The sequence below is a fragment of the Ixodes scapularis genome, unplaced genomic scaffold (assembly GCF_016920785.2).
Source record: "Ixodes scapularis isolate PalLabHiFi unplaced genomic scaffold, ASM1692078v2 PGA_scaffold1__304_contigs__length_218370807, whole genome shotgun sequence".
Lineage (NCBI taxonomy): Eukaryota > Metazoa > Arthropoda > Arachnida > Ixodida > Ixodidae > Ixodes > Ixodes scapularis.
The window spans coordinates 58,507,004-58,529,599 of record NW_024609846.1 but is presented as its reverse complement, the minus strand read 5'-3'; the positions used below and the strand labels follow the sequence as shown (position 1 = coordinate 58,529,599).

The following is a 22,596-nucleotide window of genomic DNA, read 5'->3' as shown; positions in this document are numbered from 1 at the left end:
CCAGCCTCTGTAACGCTAGCAAAACTACAATTTGTCTATGAACAAGATGGCCGTCCAATGGCTTCACTCACGGGAGCGAGAAGCGTGATCCAGCAATTGTCATAGAAATCAGTGCCTCATGCACCTATGCTGTGGCGTACATAGGGCTGGTGGCCCCCAGGGCAAGTACCGTAGCTTATTTGCACCTCTGGTGATGATGATAATTATAATCATTATTTTGTGTAAAATTGCGCGTGTCCATGAAAAAGGACTGGCTCTTGGGACATACATTTTATTGCATTGCACTGAATACATGTGGAAGGAAGATGCCAAACATGATAAGTTCCTCTCAAACCAGCTCCTAGTGCTCGTCTGGTATTCTTATTTTGTGGCAATATAAAAAAATTAGACATATAAAACTATATTAGTTCTAAATAACTTCGAACCACACAGAAGGTAAAAAGCAAAGTGGGCATGTTTACCGTTAAGCGTCTAGATAAAGTAATAGACATAAGCGGAAAAGTTTAGGTTTCTGAGGTTTTATTAGACACATTTTTTTATTAAGAGAAAAAATATGAAGCGGAAATAATACATCATGGCACTGCAATAAGCTACAATATAACTTTCCTTGCTTCCGCTGAAGTGAATTGATCAACAACGTCGTTAAAGTCAATTTGCTTGGTTTCTTCTCGCCTCTTGCTCTACACTCCAAAGAGCGGGATCACAAGGTCTGTCCTGGCTCATGGAGGCCCCAAGTTGGAGAGTATTAATTTAAAATTTCGGCACGATAAGGGCATTCTGCACTACCCTCTAGCAGGCCACTTGTAGCCACTTGGGCAGAGAGCTTTCGGCCCGCGGTGCTCTTTGTCCAATCCTAACTCAGGGCAACCTTTTCGAGTACTTGAGGGCCCGGCGCTTAAGACGTGTGCTTCCTCCCTATGCCACACCCTAGGTATGCCATTGCACCCGTGGTTGGCACTCAGTAGGCTATGGCTAAGTCTTTGTCTTCGTCTTCTGCCTTTTCCAGTACCACAAGCTGTAGCAAGCATGGGTTTTGTGTGTTCCGATGGTTAACCGGCCGGGACCAACTTCTCTGCCTATTTCTCGCTCAGGGAGAAGCTGTTCAAGCAGGAGGGGCCAGTACCAGCGCTGCTTCTAGCGCTGCACAACAAGACAGCGACTCTTGACCCCCAGTGGCACGTGAGGAACTTGGGTGAGTTGTGAGTTGTCTATCACCTGCTGTCAGGAGATGGTAACTCTGTATGTTTGCAAACTGTTGAATAGTCCCTGCCTTGCTGTGCAGTCAATTTTAGCATAAACTCGGTCGTGGCTGTCGTTCTCTCGAAAACAACCAAAAACAAAGCTATGCGGCAAACAAGTTTGTCTTCTTCTTGGACAGAGGGCAGACTGATGTCACAGAACCGGGCTCTGATGTAAGGACATATAGTAATGTTTTGCCGATATAGACATTTCCGTTCCCGCCAACAGACAAAGACGCATGTCTTTAACCAGTTCATCCCGAAACTGTTATCTGTATAGCAGGATATTCTTATTAACAAAGTTCCTATTAACGAAATCTAACTGTACTGTGTAGATACAAAGGCAGAATATTACACTGCCAAGCTCTGATTGGAAAGTAGGGTACACAGGGGGTATTCACTGGATGCCATGTTTGAAGGCGATGCTTAGAGCGCATGCTCAAAACAAGCTCACATTAATAGCCCGCTAAGACTGGCAATCTCAATGATGCGGAATGCATGTTGCAAAAGAACTGCGGAAGCTCGCCGTCAGCATGTACTCATTAGCCGCGCACACAGATATGGCTGCCAGCAAATACTTCCTATAGTCTGTAGACACAAAGACTGAAGTTCATCATCCACTCCTTGCACAGAGGGTACAGTGACGTCAGAGGGCCAAGGTTTGATTTGAAGACTGGGGTATGTAGACACAAAGATGTGGAACATCACAACTATTGTACCGTAATATCACGAGATATAGCCCACCTAAAATTGAAAGCAAATCAAGTGAAATTAAGGAGTGAGCTAAAAAAAATGCTAGTTTTAGATTTTGGGACCTGCGAAACTTGCGATTGCGGGGGACGGTGGAGTGAGGCGGGGGGCGGGGGCGGCGGCGGCGGCGGCGAAGAACCAAGGACAGCTGTCCTTCCCAGTCAGCAATGTTTGCTTATATCCCGCCGTAGCTGAGTAACACTGTTTCTGCCAAGGTTGCTAATGGACAAGGCCCTGCAATTACTAGAAACGGGCTATCTTTCGGTGTTTTGAGAAAAATAGCAAACCGTGCCAAAAATAGCGGGTAAGTTACCTTTCAGTGGTGGGACATCTCTCGGGATATTAAGGTAAACACAAAAATAAAATCCAGAGAAAACACACCCGAATTCGTTGAAAAATAACCCCCCAAAAATGCCGATTGATCTTCCGACCTATCGAAAGGTTCCGCGGAAAGGAAGGACAAATGTGGGGGTGGGTCGTTCGGGACTCGCAGGGGTGACGGCGGGGACGCAGTACTCTCGTCTGTTTGTGAGCTCCGCCAAGCTGCTGCACTGGTCAGGGCGCTTCAAGCCCTGGAGCTCCAGGTCCCCTTACGCCGACATCTGGCACCGCTACTTCGTGCCGGATCCCACGGGGCGCTTTAGGCCGGCCTCCAAGTCCAAGCACCGGCGCGGCACGACCGAGGGCCCTTCCGTCAGGCAGCTGGCACGGCGGCCCGTCAATGGCTCGGTCTGAGTCCCGACGCGGGACGTCCCTCCCCAATTCCCATTTCGTTTGTGCCGTCCGCGTTCGGGGTCATGTTGGTGCCCAGGGGCGCATCTCCAGCCGGCTTGTCGGCCGTGTCCTCGAACATGGTCCTTCGATTTTTGCTCGACAACTTAGCAGAAGCGGCGCGCCGTCGCCCGTTGCAGTCCCGGACGCCAGTTCCGTTGCGGCTCGTTCTCGGCTCCACGGTTCACAAAAGCGTCTGCGGTGACTATTGTATGTTGCCACGTAAAGATTGACTTGAAATATAGGCCTAAACTCCCCCCCCCCTCCCTCCTCTAATTCTAACCAACAAAAAAAGTTTCTTTGTGTGTTTTTTTTTTTTTTTTTGTTTATACTTTTTGTTTTTGTATTTATAGCCATTTTTGAGATGCCGGTTTTTTTTTTCGGTGTATGGCCTGCCGACTCTACACGTTTAAAAGATGAAATTTTACCTGGTGCGGACCATCTACAAGTGCAGACTATGAGGTTTCGTATTTTTCTAGATCGTTCACTGTGACAGGACGTGAAGAATTTCACGAATAGCAGATTATATTAATGGTGATTTGCGTACGATGCAGGCTCCTTTGTGAACTAATACAGCAGGCATTTGTAAACGTGTGCTACATATATTTTTTTACGTTTTTGATTAGGCACTATGAATGGCTTAAAAAAAACCTTTTTTTTTTTTTTTTTTTCAGCTGAACTTGGTTTTTGGAGACTATAGTTTGGAAAATACGGTACCCATTTCTGAAAAGGACGAATTATATGTGGTGATATGCGGTAATTGGGACATTGCTATGACGGCGACACTCGCGTTTGCTCGCCCGTCTCGCCCAAATTCTACGACGAACCGCCCGGATTGCAACGTCCAACAGCTTGGTGCACCAGCTCTTGCGACATCATTAATTACCACCTTGGGTCTACCTTGGATGCACGAGCGGGATGGACGCTGGGCACACCGGTCGGATATGCGCTCTGGGCACCACAGTTGCGACGATCGGAGCGACCATCGTCAGCTCGAGGTTCATCTCGCGGGCCGGAAAGTTTGTCAAGCGTGTTCGGTTAGGACGCCCGCTTTCGAGGACGTTTAAGCCGAGCACAAGCTCCGGTATTGCGTGCGAGCTAAAAATTTGATGCGTCGCTGAGGCGTCTCTTTCTCATCCGGGAAGAGGCACCTTTTTGTGTCTGACATTGTAGTTCTCCTACGAGGGGAGTTTACCGGCAATACCGAGCGGAATCGAAAGACTGTCGTTTTGTGGCGCAAAGCCCGCAAAAGATGTTCTAAAGTAAATCTTCAGGTGATGGGATATTGTAGACGAATCTGGTGGATGATGCTGTCTGCCACGCCACCGGTCGGGGTCTGTTTTCTCATGATTTATGAGCGTTTCAATTAGAGATGGTAAGTGCTCAGAATGTGCGTAGGGTATTACAATAGCTGTGACTTTCGAAATATTTCTTATGTTGTTTCTGTGCTAGGCAGCACGGTGAACCTAAGAAAAAGGCCAAATTGAGTCTTCTTTTTCATCCGACGGAATGTACGCGGGCGAGGTTTTGTCTGAGAGGTACTGGTAATGGTCATTCTCACTAACAGCTGAAGTTCAGCCATGTGGCACATGTGCATATTTTTCTGTTCAAGAGCAGATAGGTTTTAATGATCAGTGTTGTCCACTATGTACTTCATTTTCTTTTCGTACTACTTGTGCACAAACTATGAACTGTGAGTAATAGCACGCCAGTCAGCACCAAATTGGACTACAAATTTTCCATAATAAGGCTGCTGCTACTAATAATGCAAAACTGCATTTCTTTTTTTCATTTCAAGGAGGCTTTGTTTGTGGGACATGTTGGCTGGTTTCTTAGGGATGCAGGCAAGTCTTTAAAGCTTATAAAAAGAAGAGCAAATATTTATAGCCCACACATTCTAGGCAGTGCAACATGCATGATTTCTGCATGCCAATCCCTTTTCGGCTTCCTCTTCGTGGTTATGTGTGGATTACAGCCATGTTTAATGCAAACACTCAACAACCAGTCAGTCCCATTTTTCTGTGTTGAAACGAACAGCCAAGAATCAAACTACTATAATGTTAATACATGTTGCAATGTCGGTATAGGAATTTGTGCAGACATAACTTGACTTTCCACACTTCTGACAACTAATTGGTTAGTAACTACTTATGGCTTACCAATCCATGCAAATGTACCAAATGTAGAGCCCCTGTGGTATACGATAATACTAGTATACTGCTCCAGACAATTTCATAGTCTCTTTTGAATTTTCTGCAATTTCAAAAGGTGCTCTCCCTGCTAAGGTCTCTAAACCCATTTATAATTAAATGTCATAAAAAATTGGAAAACGAGAAATGAGAAAATCAGGCGGTCTTTCCAGATATAATGAGCAACGTTTCTAATTTAGCAGCTGGCATTACTTGTAAAAGTTTGCTAGAAAGCAAAACCGGTTGTTGGTCTGAAGCAAAATCTCAAACAATGTTTTTGGCCCAACACTTGTTTTTTCAATTTCCAATAGACCGATCTCACCAGCTAGTTTGAGTACGCCACCGCTGCCGCCATGCATCGTGGCAGCTGTAGTCTTTCTGCACGCGCGACAACCCCGCTGGAGCTCTGCGCGAGCAGAGCAGGAGGTGGCATGAGCTGTCTCGTGAACTGGCGTCTGCGTCCTATGAACTACAGTTATGGCGGCGTCACGCATGCGTGGAACGCTTGGTGAGATCGGTCTATTCAAATGTAAAGTAATATCCCTAGAGATGCCTTACCCCCAAAATATAGCCCGCCCCCTATTTTTGGCATAATTTGCTATTTTTTTCCGGAACACCGAAAGATAGCCCACGTCTACTAATTGCAGGGCCCTTGCCAATGTTGACATCGACAAAAACAGTGTTATTAAACGACAGCGGGAGATAAGCAAACATTGCCGACTGAGAAGGACAGTCATCTTTGGTTCCTTGCTCCATCCTGCGATCACAAGTTTTGAGGGCCATAAAATCTAAAACTAGCATTTTTTCTACTTCTTTTTATGACACACCGAAAGTTAGTTCACCCCTTGTTTTCATCCGATTTGCTATTGATTTTAGGTGGGCTATCTCTCGAGATATTGCTCTAGGTCCTTGCTCTTTAAATCGACTTTTGCTGTGGTGCACGTAAACACCGGCTCTCTAACCTCCAGTGTGTGGTCTCTACAGACTTTGGAAGACATATGGGACCACTCTACGACATAGTGTTTGCATTGAACTAATGGTGTTGCAGTGCACATGCTCGCTGCGCACTTCACTCCTTTCCTTCTACCTCGTATTTGTGCAGCGAGTTCAGCTTGTGCATGTTCTGCAACAGGGAAGTTGCTTGTCGGTCCTGCAGGAACGGATCTTTTGGTCGTGACCAGAGGGTCGCCACTTTTTAGAGCTGTAATGGAAGTGTGCTGCAAGACGTAAGGAGGTTACGAAAGAGAATGCGGGCGGTACGTACACCGAGTAGGAAGTTGCATGCAGAGTTTGTGTGAGAGTGCTGCTACGAGGAGATCTCTGCGTTGTGATTGTTTTGTATTCAGGATTGAGGCTCCGGTGCTAATGGGTGACGTTGGTGCTACTGCAGTTCCAGCCGTGGGGTTGAGTAGAAATGAGTTTGTAGACTGTGTGTGCATTTATTTCGAGTGAAAATGTGCGTGTGACTTTGTGTGCAAGCAGTGTTACCCCCACCCGGGCCACCGGAAACGACGACGTCTCCGCCTTTTGTGTTGCTCTAAAAAAGGTGCGAGGCTTCTTTTCCGAGCAAGGTCGGGCGTAAACACTCGTGGATCTTCAGAACGTGGTTAGACGCTTGTTGCATGAGAGTTGTACGGAGTCTCTGACACTTTGTTTATATGACCCCCATTATAGGGGGTTATATTCATAGCTACTAGATATTAAGCTGGGACTTTTGTCAGCATCATACTTTTTTAACTATAAAAATTTTAGAATTTTCTTTTTTATTATTTAGCAAACTTGGGTTGGCTCTTTGCCAGCTTCCCTCTCTTCTCATATCAGGGCACCTCAAATTTCTTTTCCCAGAGGTAACACCGTAAAATGCCAAGCCAAATCCCTCCTAATCTATTGAAAACTTTCGACAAAATTGGACACTGGATGCCTCAAGCAGTTTGCTAGATTTTGAAACTGCCTAATCTTGAGGGTTGGCACGTGCGCAGGCATGAATCTATGCTTGCTATGTGATGCTTTTTAAAAAAAAGAGGTAAAGGCTTACTTTTTCTTTGGCAGTTAAACGTTTTGCCCACTTTGTTGCGAGTGTTACCCCCACGCAGTTTTAGTACCAAGGTGTCCTCCGTTAGTTCTGGGTTGTCTGGCCGAGAAAATCGCCATTGTAGGAATGAAATTTTGCTGTTGAGGTTTTTTCTTGTCAGTAGAATTTTAAAATCATTGAGACAGTATTTTCTACAACTGTATTCTTTGGTTGTGTTGATCTGACTTTTTAACACGGGTGATTTTTGTTTTTTATTCTTGTCATTTTAAAGATTTTACCATTCATGTGCAGTCCCCATTACACTCTACTGGGGCAGGGGAGTGAATTTTAATGCAGAACAAAATTCATACATAACCATACCTATATTTATGTGAATCGAAAATATATGTACTTTAATGGGACATGGACATAACCCGACGCTACCGCAAGAGCCTGTACATGCGCATGGAAATTGGCCAAAGTATGACAAGAGTGGGCTTAGCATTTTCTCCAGTTCAGTATGATTGGGTCTGTACTGTGGTACCAGATTATCGTAGCATTTTTGCTACCTTCTTATTTATACCATCTATAGATTTGTTCTAAACGTTTTGCTTTGTTTTCCTCCGCACAAAAATTCTCACCTTGTTTTATTTTTTTTCTTTTCAAAGAGAGTGAAATTGGAAGCAAAATCTCTTCCTTCTTACCTTTGTTTTTTCTCAGCAACTGTTTATTCTTTCTGAAATCCATGCACCATTTTTTTTTTTTTTTTCACTGCTGTTTGGCAGTGGAATAGGACCTGTTTGCTGCAAAGCTATTTGTTTCAATCACGGCAAACCGCTCTTGGTTGTGCATACCAGGATTTTCATGTTCACTTGTTTGAGCAGGTGGACAAAGTACGTAAACCATTTTCTCTGATTGACATTTGTTTCAACTCCCTCTAGCTAGTCTTAAATACCCTTCAAGCAAGTGAACTGTACAATGATTATATTTATGTATATATTTATATATTAGCAAGCTCGTGGCATTGTCAGGTAGGTGCTGATGCCACTATACAGCTTCATCAGAATCTCCATCATCTCAAGGGTTCTGCGTAATACTGGGGATTATAGGAGGCAGAGACGCGAGCGTGTGGCTTTTGAAAATGCTTGTTCTCTCGTGAGTGTTTGTGCAAACAATGCATTTTGCTATGCTGCCCTTTTCTGCCTTTGCTGTTGAGTGCTGCATGCAAAACTCAGATGGAATATAGGTGCAACTTTGAAATCTGGGCCGTGAAGCAGTTTGTGGTTGGCTTTTTTAAACAATATTTATTGTTTTTATATTTATCGTGCTATGTTGTAAATTTGGGGTTCTGTGATGAACATATATGCTCTCTGTATTTGTGCATTTGCTGTCAGTCTACTGCGTAATGTGCGTGCTTGTGATGATTTGCCGAAGACTCTGTCAAGGGGGAGAACAATCCAATATCTGAGAACCATGTTTATAGAGCAGTGGTTGGTGGAACTTTTTATTTTTTGTACACATATCTCTTTGTACGAAGGTGAGAAAAACATTTGTGGAAATAACATTTGCTTGCCTGAAATTTGCCACCGATTGTTGGAACTTGAAACGAACAGTGCAGCAATAGTAACGGTCCTTTAGCTCTGTTTGGGCATTCATTAGGCAAGAGAAAAAGAAGCTCTGCTGTAACCGTTCCTAATCAAGCAAAAAAAAAAGAAAAAATAAGAATCATTTAGTTTGGCAGTTCTCACATTTAAATGCTTTGTAAAATTGTATGCCCTGCTTCGTTATCCATGTACGTTAATTAGGTCTCTTTTCACAGTTCAGATCTGTACATTAATTTTTAGAAGGTGAATTTTAATGAACTTGAAACGAGTTGATGGAAATAAACTTTTTACGTGCATACATGGCCTGTTTTAATTATAAGCTTCTTTGTTTCTAAATAAGAAGTGTTGCATAAATTTTATAAATGTTCAACATTGCAGGTCCCGACTATCAACCACATGGCTTGTAGCAAGTCTGTGTCATATCGACACACCTTAAACTAGAGCAAGAGCTATTTGTCAAAAGGTCTAGTTTTTGCAGCTACCCTGACCTTCCAGGTCCAGTAATTTTGTCCCTCAAGTCCTATTGAATCGCGCTCGCTTGACCACCTTTTTGGACGAAGAATGAATTGGAACAGTCCATTTTGCACTTTAGTGTTGCTCTTTACCCTGTCGTTATCATTAATTCCCCCACCCTTCCCCGTCGCCTAAATTTCGACGAGAAAGCGCTGTTTCAGATCAAGTTGAGGCCGGCCTTGGCCGCCTCCTTCTTGGAATCTTCGTCCGGTTTGAGCCTCCTGTGCTTGCCCGGGTCACCTAGTGCCAGTTCGGACTTGTCCTCGCTCGACGACGAGGTCTCTGTGATCGCGTCAAAGTTCAGCTTCATGTCGCACGGCATCAGGTCCACCGCGCTGCAGTTCTGGCGGATGTGGCTGAACACCGAGTGCATCACCACATTGGTCATGTATTTGGCCGAAGACGTACCCAGCCGGGAGGCGCGCACCTTGAGCTTGGACAGGTGGGCGTCGATCTCGTGCTCCCGCAGCACGAACTGCGGCAAGACCAACTTACGGAAGATGAGGCTGGCGCCCTTGGTGGTCGGCGACTGGAGCCAAACCACGAGGAGCACTTTGAGCTCGGCGTAGAGCGGCAGGCAGCAGGCGAACATCATGTCTGCCAGGGGCTCGACACTGAGCAGCCCGGCCAGGACGATCCAGTACATCATCCATCGGACGTACTCGCGCGGGTTGCGGGAGCGGACCGCCTTGCAGGACGCGTAGGCCGGGTGCAGGGCGCCCACAGCCAGCAGCACGAGGCGGCCGAAGGTGTTGGACAGCAGGCTCATCAGCAGCAGCAGTAGCCACAGCATGGGGCTACTCTCTCTGCCGGATCCTGGTGGGTTCCGAACGCCTTCGCAGCGGGGGTTCGGGGCAGGCTGCTGCTGCTGCTCGGGTCGGTGCCTGCTGGCGAGGGAGCCACGCGCTTCGTCCTCGAACTCCATCCTCCTTGTCTGCGTCGTCGTCCTCTGGCACGCCTGGGCTCGAGGAGCGCTCGAGCTTGGGGGGTTGCGCAAGGCGCGCGAGAGAATTCGGAACATCGTTAAAATAAAATGGAGCGTTCTTCATTCTACCTATAATTCGCCGAAACTTTTAAATCTGGTAATTTTTTTCTTGCCACTGTTCGACTTCTCCAACCGGTGTGGGCTGTTTATACACCATTCCAATCCTCAGCCCAGCACGCGCATGTTCGTCGCTTCAGAAAGCGAGCAAATTGCGCGCCATACGCACGAACACTGAAAATGGAAGCGGCCAGGAACCCTTTTTTGGAAAGCAGAAATACGGCGACATAAAGAACGAGAGACAAAAAGGCTTACGAGCCACTCACAAAATTTCGAAAATGCCAAAGGTAATCAGCGCGGAACGGGGTACAAAAACAGCAAAAGGAGAAAGCTGAGGCCATGAACAACTGCAGAAAATCCAAACCAGTACAAAGCGATTCCGGAACTACTCATCGCCGAATGCTCAATGCTGCAGTCCGGACGGTCCGGACCAGATGCCAAATTTTCACTCCGAACTTGCCGTTGCCTTATTAAAATTTATTATTGATGAAGATTTCAATAAAAAAAATTGGGTTCGTTCCCAGTAGCTCACGCCATTCACTCCATATATCCGTGAGCATCGTGGGCCGCCATTTTCCCCATGTCACCAATGGACATATTTTGCCACACAAACCTGCGTTTCAGTAATGCACCAGAGTGTTGATTATTATTTTCTTTTTTTTTTTTAGGTTCATTATCAAGATATATTGAAGGTCGTACGACCCTCGGATATTTCCCTGAGCGCTGGAGATATTTAATAAAGGGTGGCGATGTGGGTTAGTTGGTTCATACTGACGAAAAGGTAAACGGCGCACAATAAATGGGGACTAGAAGAAATGCAAACAGCACAGCGCTTGTCCTGTTTGCACTTCCTTCTAGTCCCCGTTTATTGTGCGCTGTTTGCCTTTTCGTCAATATTTAATAAAATCCAGAAATATGCCCAGTTTGACTGTTGTAAGCGCATTTTGAGGCGATTTTTAAATGGAAGTCATTTAGATGATAAAAGTAACAAAACGAATGGCAGTACGTACTCGTAACTATAAATTTGATAAGGCCGTTTTCGCTAGATTTATTTTCAATCGGTTCAGCGAGATGGAGACATCAGTACCAAATGCCCAAAGCAGGCACGTAGCCGGGGGGGGGGGGGGGGGGGGGGGGGGGGGGGGAGGGGCATGGGGCCCAAGCCCTCCCCCCCCCCCCCCCCCCTTTTGGCTACGTGCCTGCTTAAATTCCGGGAAGGGAAGCGAGCCCCCCCTTCCCCCTCCCCCCTCCGAATCAAAATCCTAGCTGGCTACGCGACTGGCCCCAAGCCAGCGCATTTGATGTTGCTGCTGTTTTCACGAGCTTGCACGTACGGCGACTCACGGCACGAGTCTTCTGCTTGATACCGCAAAGATCAGTTCTGCAGTTTTGTCGGAGAATCGTTTGCGTTAAGGCCGGTTCAGACACTTGCGTTTGAGTACGTTTGACTGTGTTGCGTCGAGAACCGAAAGCGAATCACCGGCACATCTGTGCTTCGTATGAAGCGTGGAGTCCAGTTCGAGGAATCAGCTTGGCACGCGATATGATGTCCTGGTGTCTCGCAGCCGCAACGCAGTCAAACGCAGTCAAACGCAACAAACAGCGGTGTGTATGTATTTCCTCTCACGGTTTCTTCTAATTTGTAATTGTTCAGCTGACCATATTCAATTCATGTCTGAACCAGGCTTTAGATTTCTGTCTGCTGCACCACACAAAAAGTAGGATCAATGAGAGGCGACGCATGGATGGCCCAGTGATTAAAGCCACCGTGATGCCATGGCCACGTGCTGTGTCTCGCTGTCGCGCGACGAGCTTTCAATTTTATAGTGACCGCGGCCGATGCGATTACCTTCGCAGCCAATCTAACGGCAAGAACGTGCCACGTAACCTCGCACTCGGCGTGTCCCGTCTCACTAAAGTCACTGGATCCAGGGAAAGTAGCGCCATTGCCTTCCCTACCTGCTAACCGAACACAAACATATACTAACATGCAGACGACCAAAACCTCGCAAGGCGATTGCCATGGAAATCGCCATCTTGGTTCATTCCAATCTTCGAAGAAGAAGAAGAAGAAAATAAATGGTGCTATGGAGAATTTGGCAGCCTTGAAATGGCGCCGGCTACTCCAATCTTCGATGTTTCCAGAGGGTCGTTCTATACCAGTCGCGCCAAGATCACCATGGACACGGAGCATCATCGTACTGGATGCGTTCCTCGCCGATATAAGAGTCTTTGGCACTGTGAGCGAGTGAGTTTATTGAGCAAAAGAAAAGGGGGTAATGCGGAACGAGAGGTTAGTCTCCCAATAGCGGGGTCAGCTTTCTCGTTCCGCTTGGGGAAAGGGAAACCAAGAGTGGTTAAGAGGAGGAGGATGGTTGACGCCCGTCAGTACAGCCTAGAGGCGTGTTGAGAGGCCAGTCTCTTGGAGGAAAAGAAGGATGACTTTGAATGTTTGCACCCTTAGTGCTTGTGGTCCTGCGGGAAAAAGAAGACTTCGGGTATCCTGGTTACTGCCGTTCGCAATAGATTTTTTCAGGACGTTTCTTGAATTGGCGTTTTGTGGGCATGTCCAAAAGATGTGGTCCAGATCTTCTCTTTCATCACATGCGGGACAGTTTGGGCTAGACGCTTGTCTCATGAGATGTAGACGAGAGTAGGTGTTTGCACAGTTGACTCGTAGTCTATGTAGCAACGATTGTTGCGGTCTCGGGAATTTGTTTTTTGGAATGGTTGGAGGAGGTAGTCCAGAAGCCGTTCCTGGGTGGGGGTGATTAGTTTGTGCTTCATTATGGATTATGATTCAATAGTTGTTGTATGGATGTATTTCTATTACTTGGGATACATTATTGTGGGCTTCATTTGCAAGGGCATCTGCTCTTTCATTTCCATGTATACCCACATGCGAAGGGATCCACTGAAAGTACCGTATTTACTCGCGTATAGGTCGACCTGTTTTTCAAAAATCGCCTCATCAAAACTGGGGGGTCGACCAATACGCGAATCCCGGTATTATATTTTTCAACTTTTTTTTTTTTTTCGGGGGTCCCGAAGTTAGGGGGTCGACCTATACGACGTATCGACCAATATGCGAGTAAATACGGTAGATGATTGATACTTCTTTAGCCATGTGGTGTACGAGTTGAACAATGGATCTTGCCAAAGGAGTTCCCCTTCTCAAGTTTTGGAGCTGTCGTAAGGCTCCTTTCGAGTCCGTGAAAATAGCCACTTTTTCATTTTCCGAAAGTGTTATTAACTCGGAGAGCGCGAGCCATATCGCAGCAAGTTCTGCTGTGGTGTGTATACAATCAACTTATCAATCATGCCCACTTCCACGGATCTCTTACACATATATTGTTCTCCCTGCGTATTTCCAAACTGTAAAAAATTATTATTCAGTGCCTCCAAGCAGGGCCGTACCCAGAAAAATATTTCGGGGGGGGGGGGGGGGGGGAGTGCGGGGACAACGGCGGCCATTTTGAAAGTGTCTACTGTCTTGTTTTCGCCTATGAATCATGTGCATCGGTGGCATACAATAGAGAGTTACAGCAAACCGGAGAACCGGTCCCGGTTTGGTACCTGGTAGCCGACCGGCGCCACTGCGCATGCGCAGAGGTGAAGATTAAAATCGGCTGGCTGCCAGTGCACCGACCAGGGCCGTACCCAGAAAAAAATTTCGGGGGGGGGGGGGGGGGGTCAGAACCCCCTGACCCCCCTCCCTCCCCCCCCCTGGTTACGGCCCTGCCTACAAGCACCGACACAGCATGTGGTGGTGGTACGAAGATGTACGCTTGTTTCGCCGGTGTGTGGATAGCAAAATCTCGGTATACAAGAAACGTCTCCATAAAGCTACCCGTCACCAGCGAATTTAGATCGGCTCACCAAGAACGGAGGGGTCAGGGAGAAATTGCTCATTTCACGGACCAAAATGGCGACTATACGGTGAGCTTGGCGCTGCTTTCCCAAGATCACGGTGCCCAACATCCAATGACTTTAGGTCACACCGAAGTGTCACACGCCCTCAGTAAAGCACCTTGATATGTTTGTATGTCTTGCAAGCGTCATGAAATAATCAGGTACGCCATTGCACGAGCCCGTGCCTGATGCGACACTTGGAAGCAAATGGCGGCGCAGCCCTAAAATGAGCGGCCATGGAACGACCTCTGAAAGGAAACTGGTGCGGCTCTCGCTCGTGGTCTCGTGGTGCGCTTGTGGATGTTGGTTCTTGTAAGAAACGCTAAAAACGCCAAACATGATTTTTATCCAGCCACTTTAGCTCACAGCGCTGGTTTGGCTTCCCAGGCTTCTATCGGCCGCTTCAAATCTCGGCCATTTTCTTACCCATCTTATATTTGCAAAAAAAAAAAAAAAAACGCTGTGGTTTTTATTTAACATGAGAGCTCGGGCCATATTGCATTTAATTATCTGTTTAGAAATGTCATGTTTTTCACATTCGGTACGAGCGTGAACCAAGGCGGGCGTTAATGATGATCCCGTGACAACCGTGAATGTGGTCATCCAATTTAGCTCTTGGATTCTACGGTGTCGCCGAAACAACCCCTTCCCGTTTGAATCCGTCCCGTTTCGACCCATTCTCAAAACGACCTTCCCGTTTGAACCCGTCCCGTTTCGTCCCACTCCCGAAATGCCCTTCTCATTTGAATCCGTCCCGTTTCAACCGATACTCGAAAGACCCTTTGCGTTTGAGCCCGTCCATTTTCAACCCATTTGTATAAGATCCTGCGCATCACAACCTCTTCGCGAAAAGTCGAATCGTTCTAACCCTGGTCTGCGCACCTTTTCTGCTTAAGAATATATGTTCTGAAATATTATTGCATGCCAATGTATTCTAAAAATAGTAAGTTTTAGTAGATCGTTCCCATGACTCCGTTAACGATACCCGATACTCCGCCACCGCCTCCCTTGCGCATGCATAGTATCGTTATCGGGGCCATCGGAGGTATGGGAACGATCTACTAAAACTCTCTACTATGTACCTTTTTCAAGCAAGCTTCGAAGTAATATATTATTCTTACTTCAACCACTTAAAATATTTTTGCTTCTTTTTTTTTTTTTTTTTTTCAAGAGGATTTTTTTAGCGGGCAACCGCGATACGGTCTATGTACACTCTGTGACACCGTTACAGCAAAGACGACCTTGTCGCTTTTTTTTTTTTTTAATTTTACTTCGAACCGGTATTAGCAGGCGCCAAATTTTAGGGCTTATAATAGGGTACTGGCTCAGATGAGCACTTCCAGACAATAATAATTTTTATGCCAGCCTTTTGATTATATAAGATAAATAGCATCATTGCCGATCGCTTGTTCGCGCTACGTAAAATAATGAAGTCTTGCATACACAAGCACAGTGAGTAAGCTAAAAAAATAGCGTCGCCATCACGACGCTATTTTTAGGGGATCCAAAGTGCTTGCGTACGTTATTCTAAAACCTCATATTAGTGATGTTCATATTTTGGAGAGCGATAAATCAGTCAGGGTGACAGGCGTATTAGAGAGTTTTAGTAGATCGTTCCGATACCTCCGATAGCCCCGATAACGATACTATGCATGCACAAGGGAGGCGGTGGCGGTGTATCGGGTATCGTTATCGGAGTCATGGGAACGATCTACTAAAACTCTCTATTATCGTGACTTTCTTTTCTTTCACAATTTCGGACACTGGACACTCGCGCACACAGGGAAACATCACAGACCAGAAAATGCCTTCGCCTTGTTGAGAAAGTCGAACAGGGAAATCGTGCCATCAGAAAGGCGACACTCCAGTTCTGATTGTTTGCGGTCCTTGCTGACCCACTTGTGACCCCTGGTCCGCACGGCACCACTCTTTGCAAGCTGCTGCAAAGATACCATTGCCAAAGCCTCATCCCGTTTGATCAAATCGATGAAGCTATAAATCTTCGGGTGAGCCCTCCCTGACACTGTGTTTATCTTGCGGTGCCATCTCTTCAAGGTTGTTTCGGGAGAGGGAGAAGTAAGGTCAGCAAGGAGGGCAGACATTGGACACTTAAACCTAATCAACTGTTAACGAACAATACAAACGAACTTACCTAACTGATAACAAACGATGGCCGAAACGGGAAGGTTGTTTTGGGATAGGGCGAAATGGGAGAGGGTGAAAGGAGAAGGTCGTTTTGAGCCGGGTCGAAACGGGACGGTACAAACGGGAAGGTTGAATGGGGGTCGAAACGGGAACCACCTAGTCGCGTAGCTCAGAAGGCAAAAAGACGCAAGTTCGGCAGATTTATCGCTTCACGTGGCTTGCACGTATACGTTTTTTGCACCATGCCTCTGTGCACTCTACTTCCTCTTGCAAAAAAATAGCTTTTAGTTTTTTTTTCCCATTTTGGTGAAGAAGGAAGAACACTATGTGCCGCCATCTATGATCGACGGCGGCAACCAGACATTCGGCAAGCCAGTTGTCTGGTTGCAATCCAGTTGCCTGGTTGCCGCCGTCGTTTATAGATGGCGGTAGCTGTCCAGAAGGTTGTGTCGAGATTTATTTGTCCACGGACTCGAAACTGAGGAAACTAGCCCTTGACAGCTCCGCTGTAAAAAAGCGACCGTACAGTTTACGTGGCAAACATTACAAGGCCACCACAATGACAGTTGGTGTGACGTCAGTGCTTGCCATGAAACCACAGCTCTCGTGCCTTCGGTTTCGTTTGCATCTATGTTGAAATAGATCCTTGAATGCATAGACGCTTTAGACACGCGCCAGATTACAGCCGCCATTGCTGACTTTCTCTTGTCTTACCAACATACCAAGCCACTGAAAGGGACGTTGACGAGCCTCTTCACAAATGCCAATGCTGGGAAGAAGGACGCAGTAGAATCTAAAATGGTAATAACCTGACCTGTTATGGTAATGATAAGGTGAAGTAATAGGAATAAAAGGAAACAAAAACGCGAGGTTAAGGCATCTCCGGACCACCCGACCCAAGAAAGAAACGGCTTCAAGTAACCCAGTACACACGTTAGGGGACATTGATTTACCAAGTTCTGTGAAGCACGTTCTAAGCTTGGGCCCCAAGTTTGCAGTGGAACCCAAGAAGACGGCACCGGAGCTACTCTCCATCATTAGGCAAGTGTCGCGACGAGCTCCAGAGACCGAGTTAGATCGATGCACCTCCGAGGGAGTGGACATGCTCGTTCGTTACAAGCCTTCAGCTACACCTCTGCCTATCAAGAGAGTAGAAGCATACCTCAAAGAACACTCACTGACACTTATGCCAGCTGACAAAGAAGGCGGTTTTGTGCTCATGCACAAGGAGACGTTCGGAGAAAAAGCTTTAACAGCGGTCGAATCTGTCTTCAGCAGCAACGACGAGATCTCCCTGGAAAAAGTTAAACGGGTAGCAAAAACGTTTTGTCAGTCACAGAATTTGAATCAACTTTGCTCCAGAATTGAACGCAGCAAAAACTTGAGCCTTCAATTATTCTTCAGCGCCAAAACTCATAAACCGGAATGCCCTCTTAGAGTAATAATTTCAGAAAGGGAAACTTGGCAGAAGTCGGTAGGTGTATTTTTGCAAGAAAGACTGAAGCTGCTAGTCATCGATGATCCTTACTTGATTCATAGCTCTTATGACGTCATCAGCTTCTTCGATCAAAATAGCGACCTAGATCTAAGAGCATTCTCCATCGATATCAAGGATCTCTAATATTCCCTGCCCCAACCCCATCTCCTAAGGTGTATCGAGGACTGCATAGACACATATGGCATTACCGCCTTTCAGAATGCGGCAGGCCTATCCCAAAGCAAATTCTTAAACTTACTTGACATCTATCTAAAATCTACCTTCGCCACCTGGGATGGACATACGTATCTACAGAAGAGAGGGGTGTGTATTGGTTCGTGCTTTGCACCTATCCTCAGTGACCTGTATCTTGCACACCTTGACAGGAATTTAAACCAAACCCTCGACGGGTCAAAAGTTAAAAAAGTATTCAGATATGTCGACGATTATTTAATTGTCCTCGCCACCGATGACCAAAATCTGACAGCCTTGGTACCAGACATTCTCAACAGTTTCAAAAGGTGCATGAACCCATTGGAGGTTACCCACGAACTTCCAAGTGAAAGAAGTTTAAGATTCTTAGATCTTCGTCTTTGTACGTCACCGTACCACACGTGCTGGACTTACGAGCCAAGGGGAAAGAAGCCACTTCTGCCATTCAACTCAGCGCATTCAAAACTCGTAAAGAGAGGCATAGCGCGGTTGTGCCTTAAGAACTCTCTTACGAAGTCATGCTTCCATTCCATCCTAAGGAGCTTTGATGGGCAAGTGTTGAGATTAAAACGCGCTGGATATCCACCATCCTTGTTAATATCAGTGGCGGAAGGACTTTTCAGAGATTTTAAGCATGATGAGCGAATTAAGAAAAGTCATCGGGACAGGGCAAAAAGACCAGTGATTGTGCCATATCTCCATCATTTTTCTCATGGCCTCAAGAAAATAGCAAACAAAGTAGGCACGGACGTTATTTTCTCCGCTCCGAACAAGCTCTACAGCCTGTGTAAGAGGGTAAATACTCCTTCAAGAACACCGACGTCCTGCACAACGAATCACAGAAATAAGTTCGTTCGATGCACGGGAAATGTGGTATACTCCTTCCCCCTGTCCTGTGGAAGAACATATATCGGACAGACGGGTAGGTGTTTAAACCACCGCCTTAGAGAACACAACCTGTCCACCATCAACAAGAACTCTGGACATGTTGGCATACACATTCGGGACTGTGGGTGCACAGCGGAACTTGACAAGTGTGTGGTGTTGGCAAGGAGTCGAGACCAGCTCACAAGGGAAATAATAGAAGCGGAGAACATTGCCAGACAAAACGGCAGGTGTATTAGTAATCCATCTATAGCGCTGTCACAAAAAGAGCTGGATTACTTAGCTTTGCATCATTGATCTACAGTAATTTCAATTTCAATTTTCATTTCATTTTTCCATTTAATTTTTAAATTTTAATTTTCAATTTCTGGCTTAAAACTTTTACAGTTAACCGTTAGCAAAGAAAGAAAAAGATGAGGCCTAGGTTATGCATTAGACGTGAAAGAAGAGAAAAGGCGGGAATATACAAAGAGTTGAAGTCAGCGCTGTGTAAGTGTCCCTTTCTTTTGGTGTGACTGTGAACGTTGAGTGTTTGTTACGGGTGCGCTGTGTCCTCGTGCGAGGTACTATATATATATATATATATATATATATGTTATGGTGGCTGCCGTGTTGCCGAGAGATGCACAAGTCTGTGTAATCAGAAAACACAAAAAGGGGCCACCGAATAGCCGAGACGTATATATATATATCATGAGGACGCTACAAGCCACCAAAGTCAATCCAGCACTGAATGGATGTGACTGTCTGGGTTTGTCTTGCGATTCCCGGAGTCTATGTCACGTGGAGCTGAATAGGCTGCATCGGCCGCGGTCATACACTCCTGAAAGTGAAAGGCAGGCGCGCGGCAGTACTAGCAAGGCATTGCGCGTCGCCATGGCATCACTAGGTCATGCATCGTCTCAAAATTATTCTGTAAGTCAAGACGGCAATAAAATCTCGCAGTCTCCAGTAAAGCCGATCTCGGCCGCATCCGGTGTCAAGCAAACGACACGTGCCGCACGCCGTTTGCTTGACACCACTTGCATAGCCTCTTATTATATGGGACTATGAATTGGCTACGAAGCCAGTTCATAGTCCCATGTAATAAAAGGCTATGGCCAAAGCTTTTGGCGTCCGTGCACAGCGCGGCTCAAATCTGTACACGCGGACCCTTTTCTGAAATGACAGAAAACAAGCTGGATTCGGAGTCCTGGGACACTGCTTGGATAGCTCGCTGCCGTTGCCCGCTGCGTCGTTTTTGGAAGTGAAAGGGAGGCGCGAGGCATTGTGCATTGTCACGGCATCACCAATCACTACGTTATAAATGCATCGTCTTCTTCAACGGTACGCCATCAACTCGTATGGCGCCCACTCACTAATTTGAACCGAGCCTGACTCGGAGCGTGTTTCGATGTGTTGTCTGGACACGACTTCCAGCCTAACGTTGACCCTGCGTTCGTGTCCAATTAGTGTCTGCGCTCGATCTCATTGTGATGACACGAAAAATCGAATGCACAGGCTTTGATTGTTTTATGTGGGTTCCTTCTCCTTCTCTAGACGGCAAGGAAATCTTACAGTGATCCGGCAAAATCGATCTCGCCCGCGTCCGGTGTCAAGGTATACGGCGTGTGCCGTGTATCATTCGCTTGGCACATATGTGGCACAACTTTCGCTGGCTCTGACGCGAATGCTACAGCCGCCCGTGCAGTCGCGCAGCTTTGAGCGTCGCTCAAGGCTGTACACGAATGCTCTTCACTTCTTCAGAAATGCCCCGCGCCCACCGTGCCCGCGCCTCAGCACGCTTGCTCAAGTTGCACGCAAGCAATAAAGGCAAAAAAAAAAAAAAAAAAAAGGAATTTCACAAAAAAGAAGACGAAAGGAAACCATTGTTTGCTTTTTGATAAATCGTCGATTGGCAGTCACAAGAATATGACCCCGCTGAAGAAAAGGCCGGAATAAAGAATGAATACCAGGCGAAACTTGGAAGAGCTCCTGCCCGAGCCGGCACATCCCCTGCTCCCTTCACGGGGTATTTGGACGACGAGGGCAGGTTCTGGTCACCCGAGTTCGCACAGAAGCAACACTATCACCCGCGAGACTCGCATCGTGGAACAAAGGCAAAAGGTCTGGCCTTTGTTCCCAGTGCGACATGAACGCTAAGGCGGACATATACCACCAAGTGTGGGTGTGCCCCAAGTATCACGCAGAAAGGGCGAAATTTCGACCTCAGAACATTGCCACTCTGGAAGGCTGGACTCATCCCCCTGGAAACGAGAACCAACAACGAGCGATCCTGCGAAGTCTCCTGGACTTCCTCCACGAGGCAAAGCTGGAATCGTTTATTTAGTGTACATGTTTTAAATAGTATGCCGCATCCAGGCCTCGACTATTAGCCACCGATGCATTCTTACACCCCTTTCCCTGCTTAATGGCATCAATAAACGCTCTTTGAACTGAATTGAACTATGTTTCTTTTCTTTCTTTCTTTTTTAGGGTTTATTGGCGCTGATGAGCAGATGCTGAAAGATCCTTATAAGCCGTTAATATGTTTACAAAATCACAGCCCAGACTGCTATGATTTTGCATCGTTTCAAAAAGTGAGCAAAGCACCCGCCATACGCACGAACGCTGAGGATCACACCGGCCAGAAAAACGTGACTGGAGTGTAACCGGAGCAAACTCAGTTTCACGGCTCCGCCATGCGACGTGGGCTCACGAGAACTAGCAGCGCTGCAGTCGAGTTTTGCTTCCGGATTGCCTAGCCCGCGAAGCTTCAATAGCAATACTTGAGCTTGGGCGAGTTGGCAATTCATACTAACACTTCGCAGCACAATGAAACAGACGCACACAAAAATAAATTCCAAATACTCAAAGAAAGAACACCCGCAATGCGCTAACTCTGATCTCTGTGGTGTATTACACTTCACCTTCATCATCCTTTTTTGCTATGATACACATGGAAGTAAAAAAAAAAGGATAAAAAAAGAAAAAAAAGAAAAGGAAGCTCTCAGCGCGGTGGTAGTAGACGACGCGCGAGACTGGGAAGCAAGATCCCACTCCAGTGCCGTTAGTTCTCGTGATCGCCACCTTGGCCACTCACCTCTGCAGGCGAGAATAGGGAGCTGCGAAACTGAGCTTGCTCCAGTAACGTTGGGCCAGAAGCTCTTCATTTACAAAATGCTGGGCTGTGAAGATCGCACTGCTCAACATATGCAATCTTTACAGCTCAGCGCGCACGTGTTCGTCAATTCCAAAAGCGAGCAAAGCGCGCGCCGTGCGTACAAGCGCTGAATATCAGAATATCTCACCAGTCAGAAGGTACTTTGTACGTATACGGCCGTGACTCGTGAATAATGTGACGCTAGTCATTACAGGCTCGCATGTAAAGGCTGAATTCAGTGAAGCTAAGCTTAACACCAAAATTATCGCTTCAAAAATCTTTTACAACACGCCGCTGCGTATTTCTCGGAAACTAAATTTCATGCGACAAACAAGCGATGGACGCCGCCAAAGACAATACATGACGTCAAGGCGTCGGTTGCGTGAGCCCTGCCCTGCCGTGCATGTTTTCTCCATACACCACCCCATGGAAGATGTGAGGCACGACGAGAGTTCGTAAAACTCAAAAGGATCGTTTATTGCATCGCAACGATGTCGAAATAATAAGGGATTAGCTGTTCGGAACGATGCACTAAAGCCTACACAACACCTTGAGACGTGGCACTTTGGATGACCTTCCTAAATGGGCAAAAAGAATAAAACACGCACATACGCACACTCACGGTCCCCGTACAAATGGGCGTCTTCTTCTTTAATATGGCGGGGGAAGCGGACGATGGATCGCAGTTTGGCACAGTCAGTAGA

The 22,596-nt window shown here is 46.5% G+C and overlaps 2 protein-coding genes across 2 annotated transcripts in view; one reads left to right on the top strand and one right to left on the bottom strand.

Annotated features, from left to right (window-relative positions):
• Positions 1–8,856, top strand: part of LOC8027396 (glycosyltransferase 8 domain-containing protein 1) — a 40,608-nt gene extending 31,752 nt beyond the window's left edge. The window contains exons 7-8 of the mRNA XM_042290752.1: positions 1,092–1,192; positions 2,482–8,856. Coding sequence (XP_042146686.1) covers positions 1,092–1,192; positions 2,482–2,723 — 343 coding nt within the window. The 3' untranslated portion in view covers positions 2,724–8,856. The remainder of the gene's footprint in view (positions 1–1,091; positions 1,193–2,481) is intronic.
• An 86-nt stretch (positions 8,857–8,942) lies between these two features.
• On the bottom strand, positions 8,943–10,073 carry LOC8027400 (uncharacterized protein T19C3.4-like). Its single transcript, XM_029983666.4, has one exon. The coding sequence runs from the start codon at positions 9,999–10,001 to the stop codon at positions 9,234–9,236; it is 768 nt and encodes a 255-aa protein (XP_029839526.2). The 5' UTR covers positions 10,002–10,073; the 3' UTR covers positions 8,943–9,233.
• Positions 10,074–22,596: the final 12,523 nt, after the last annotated feature.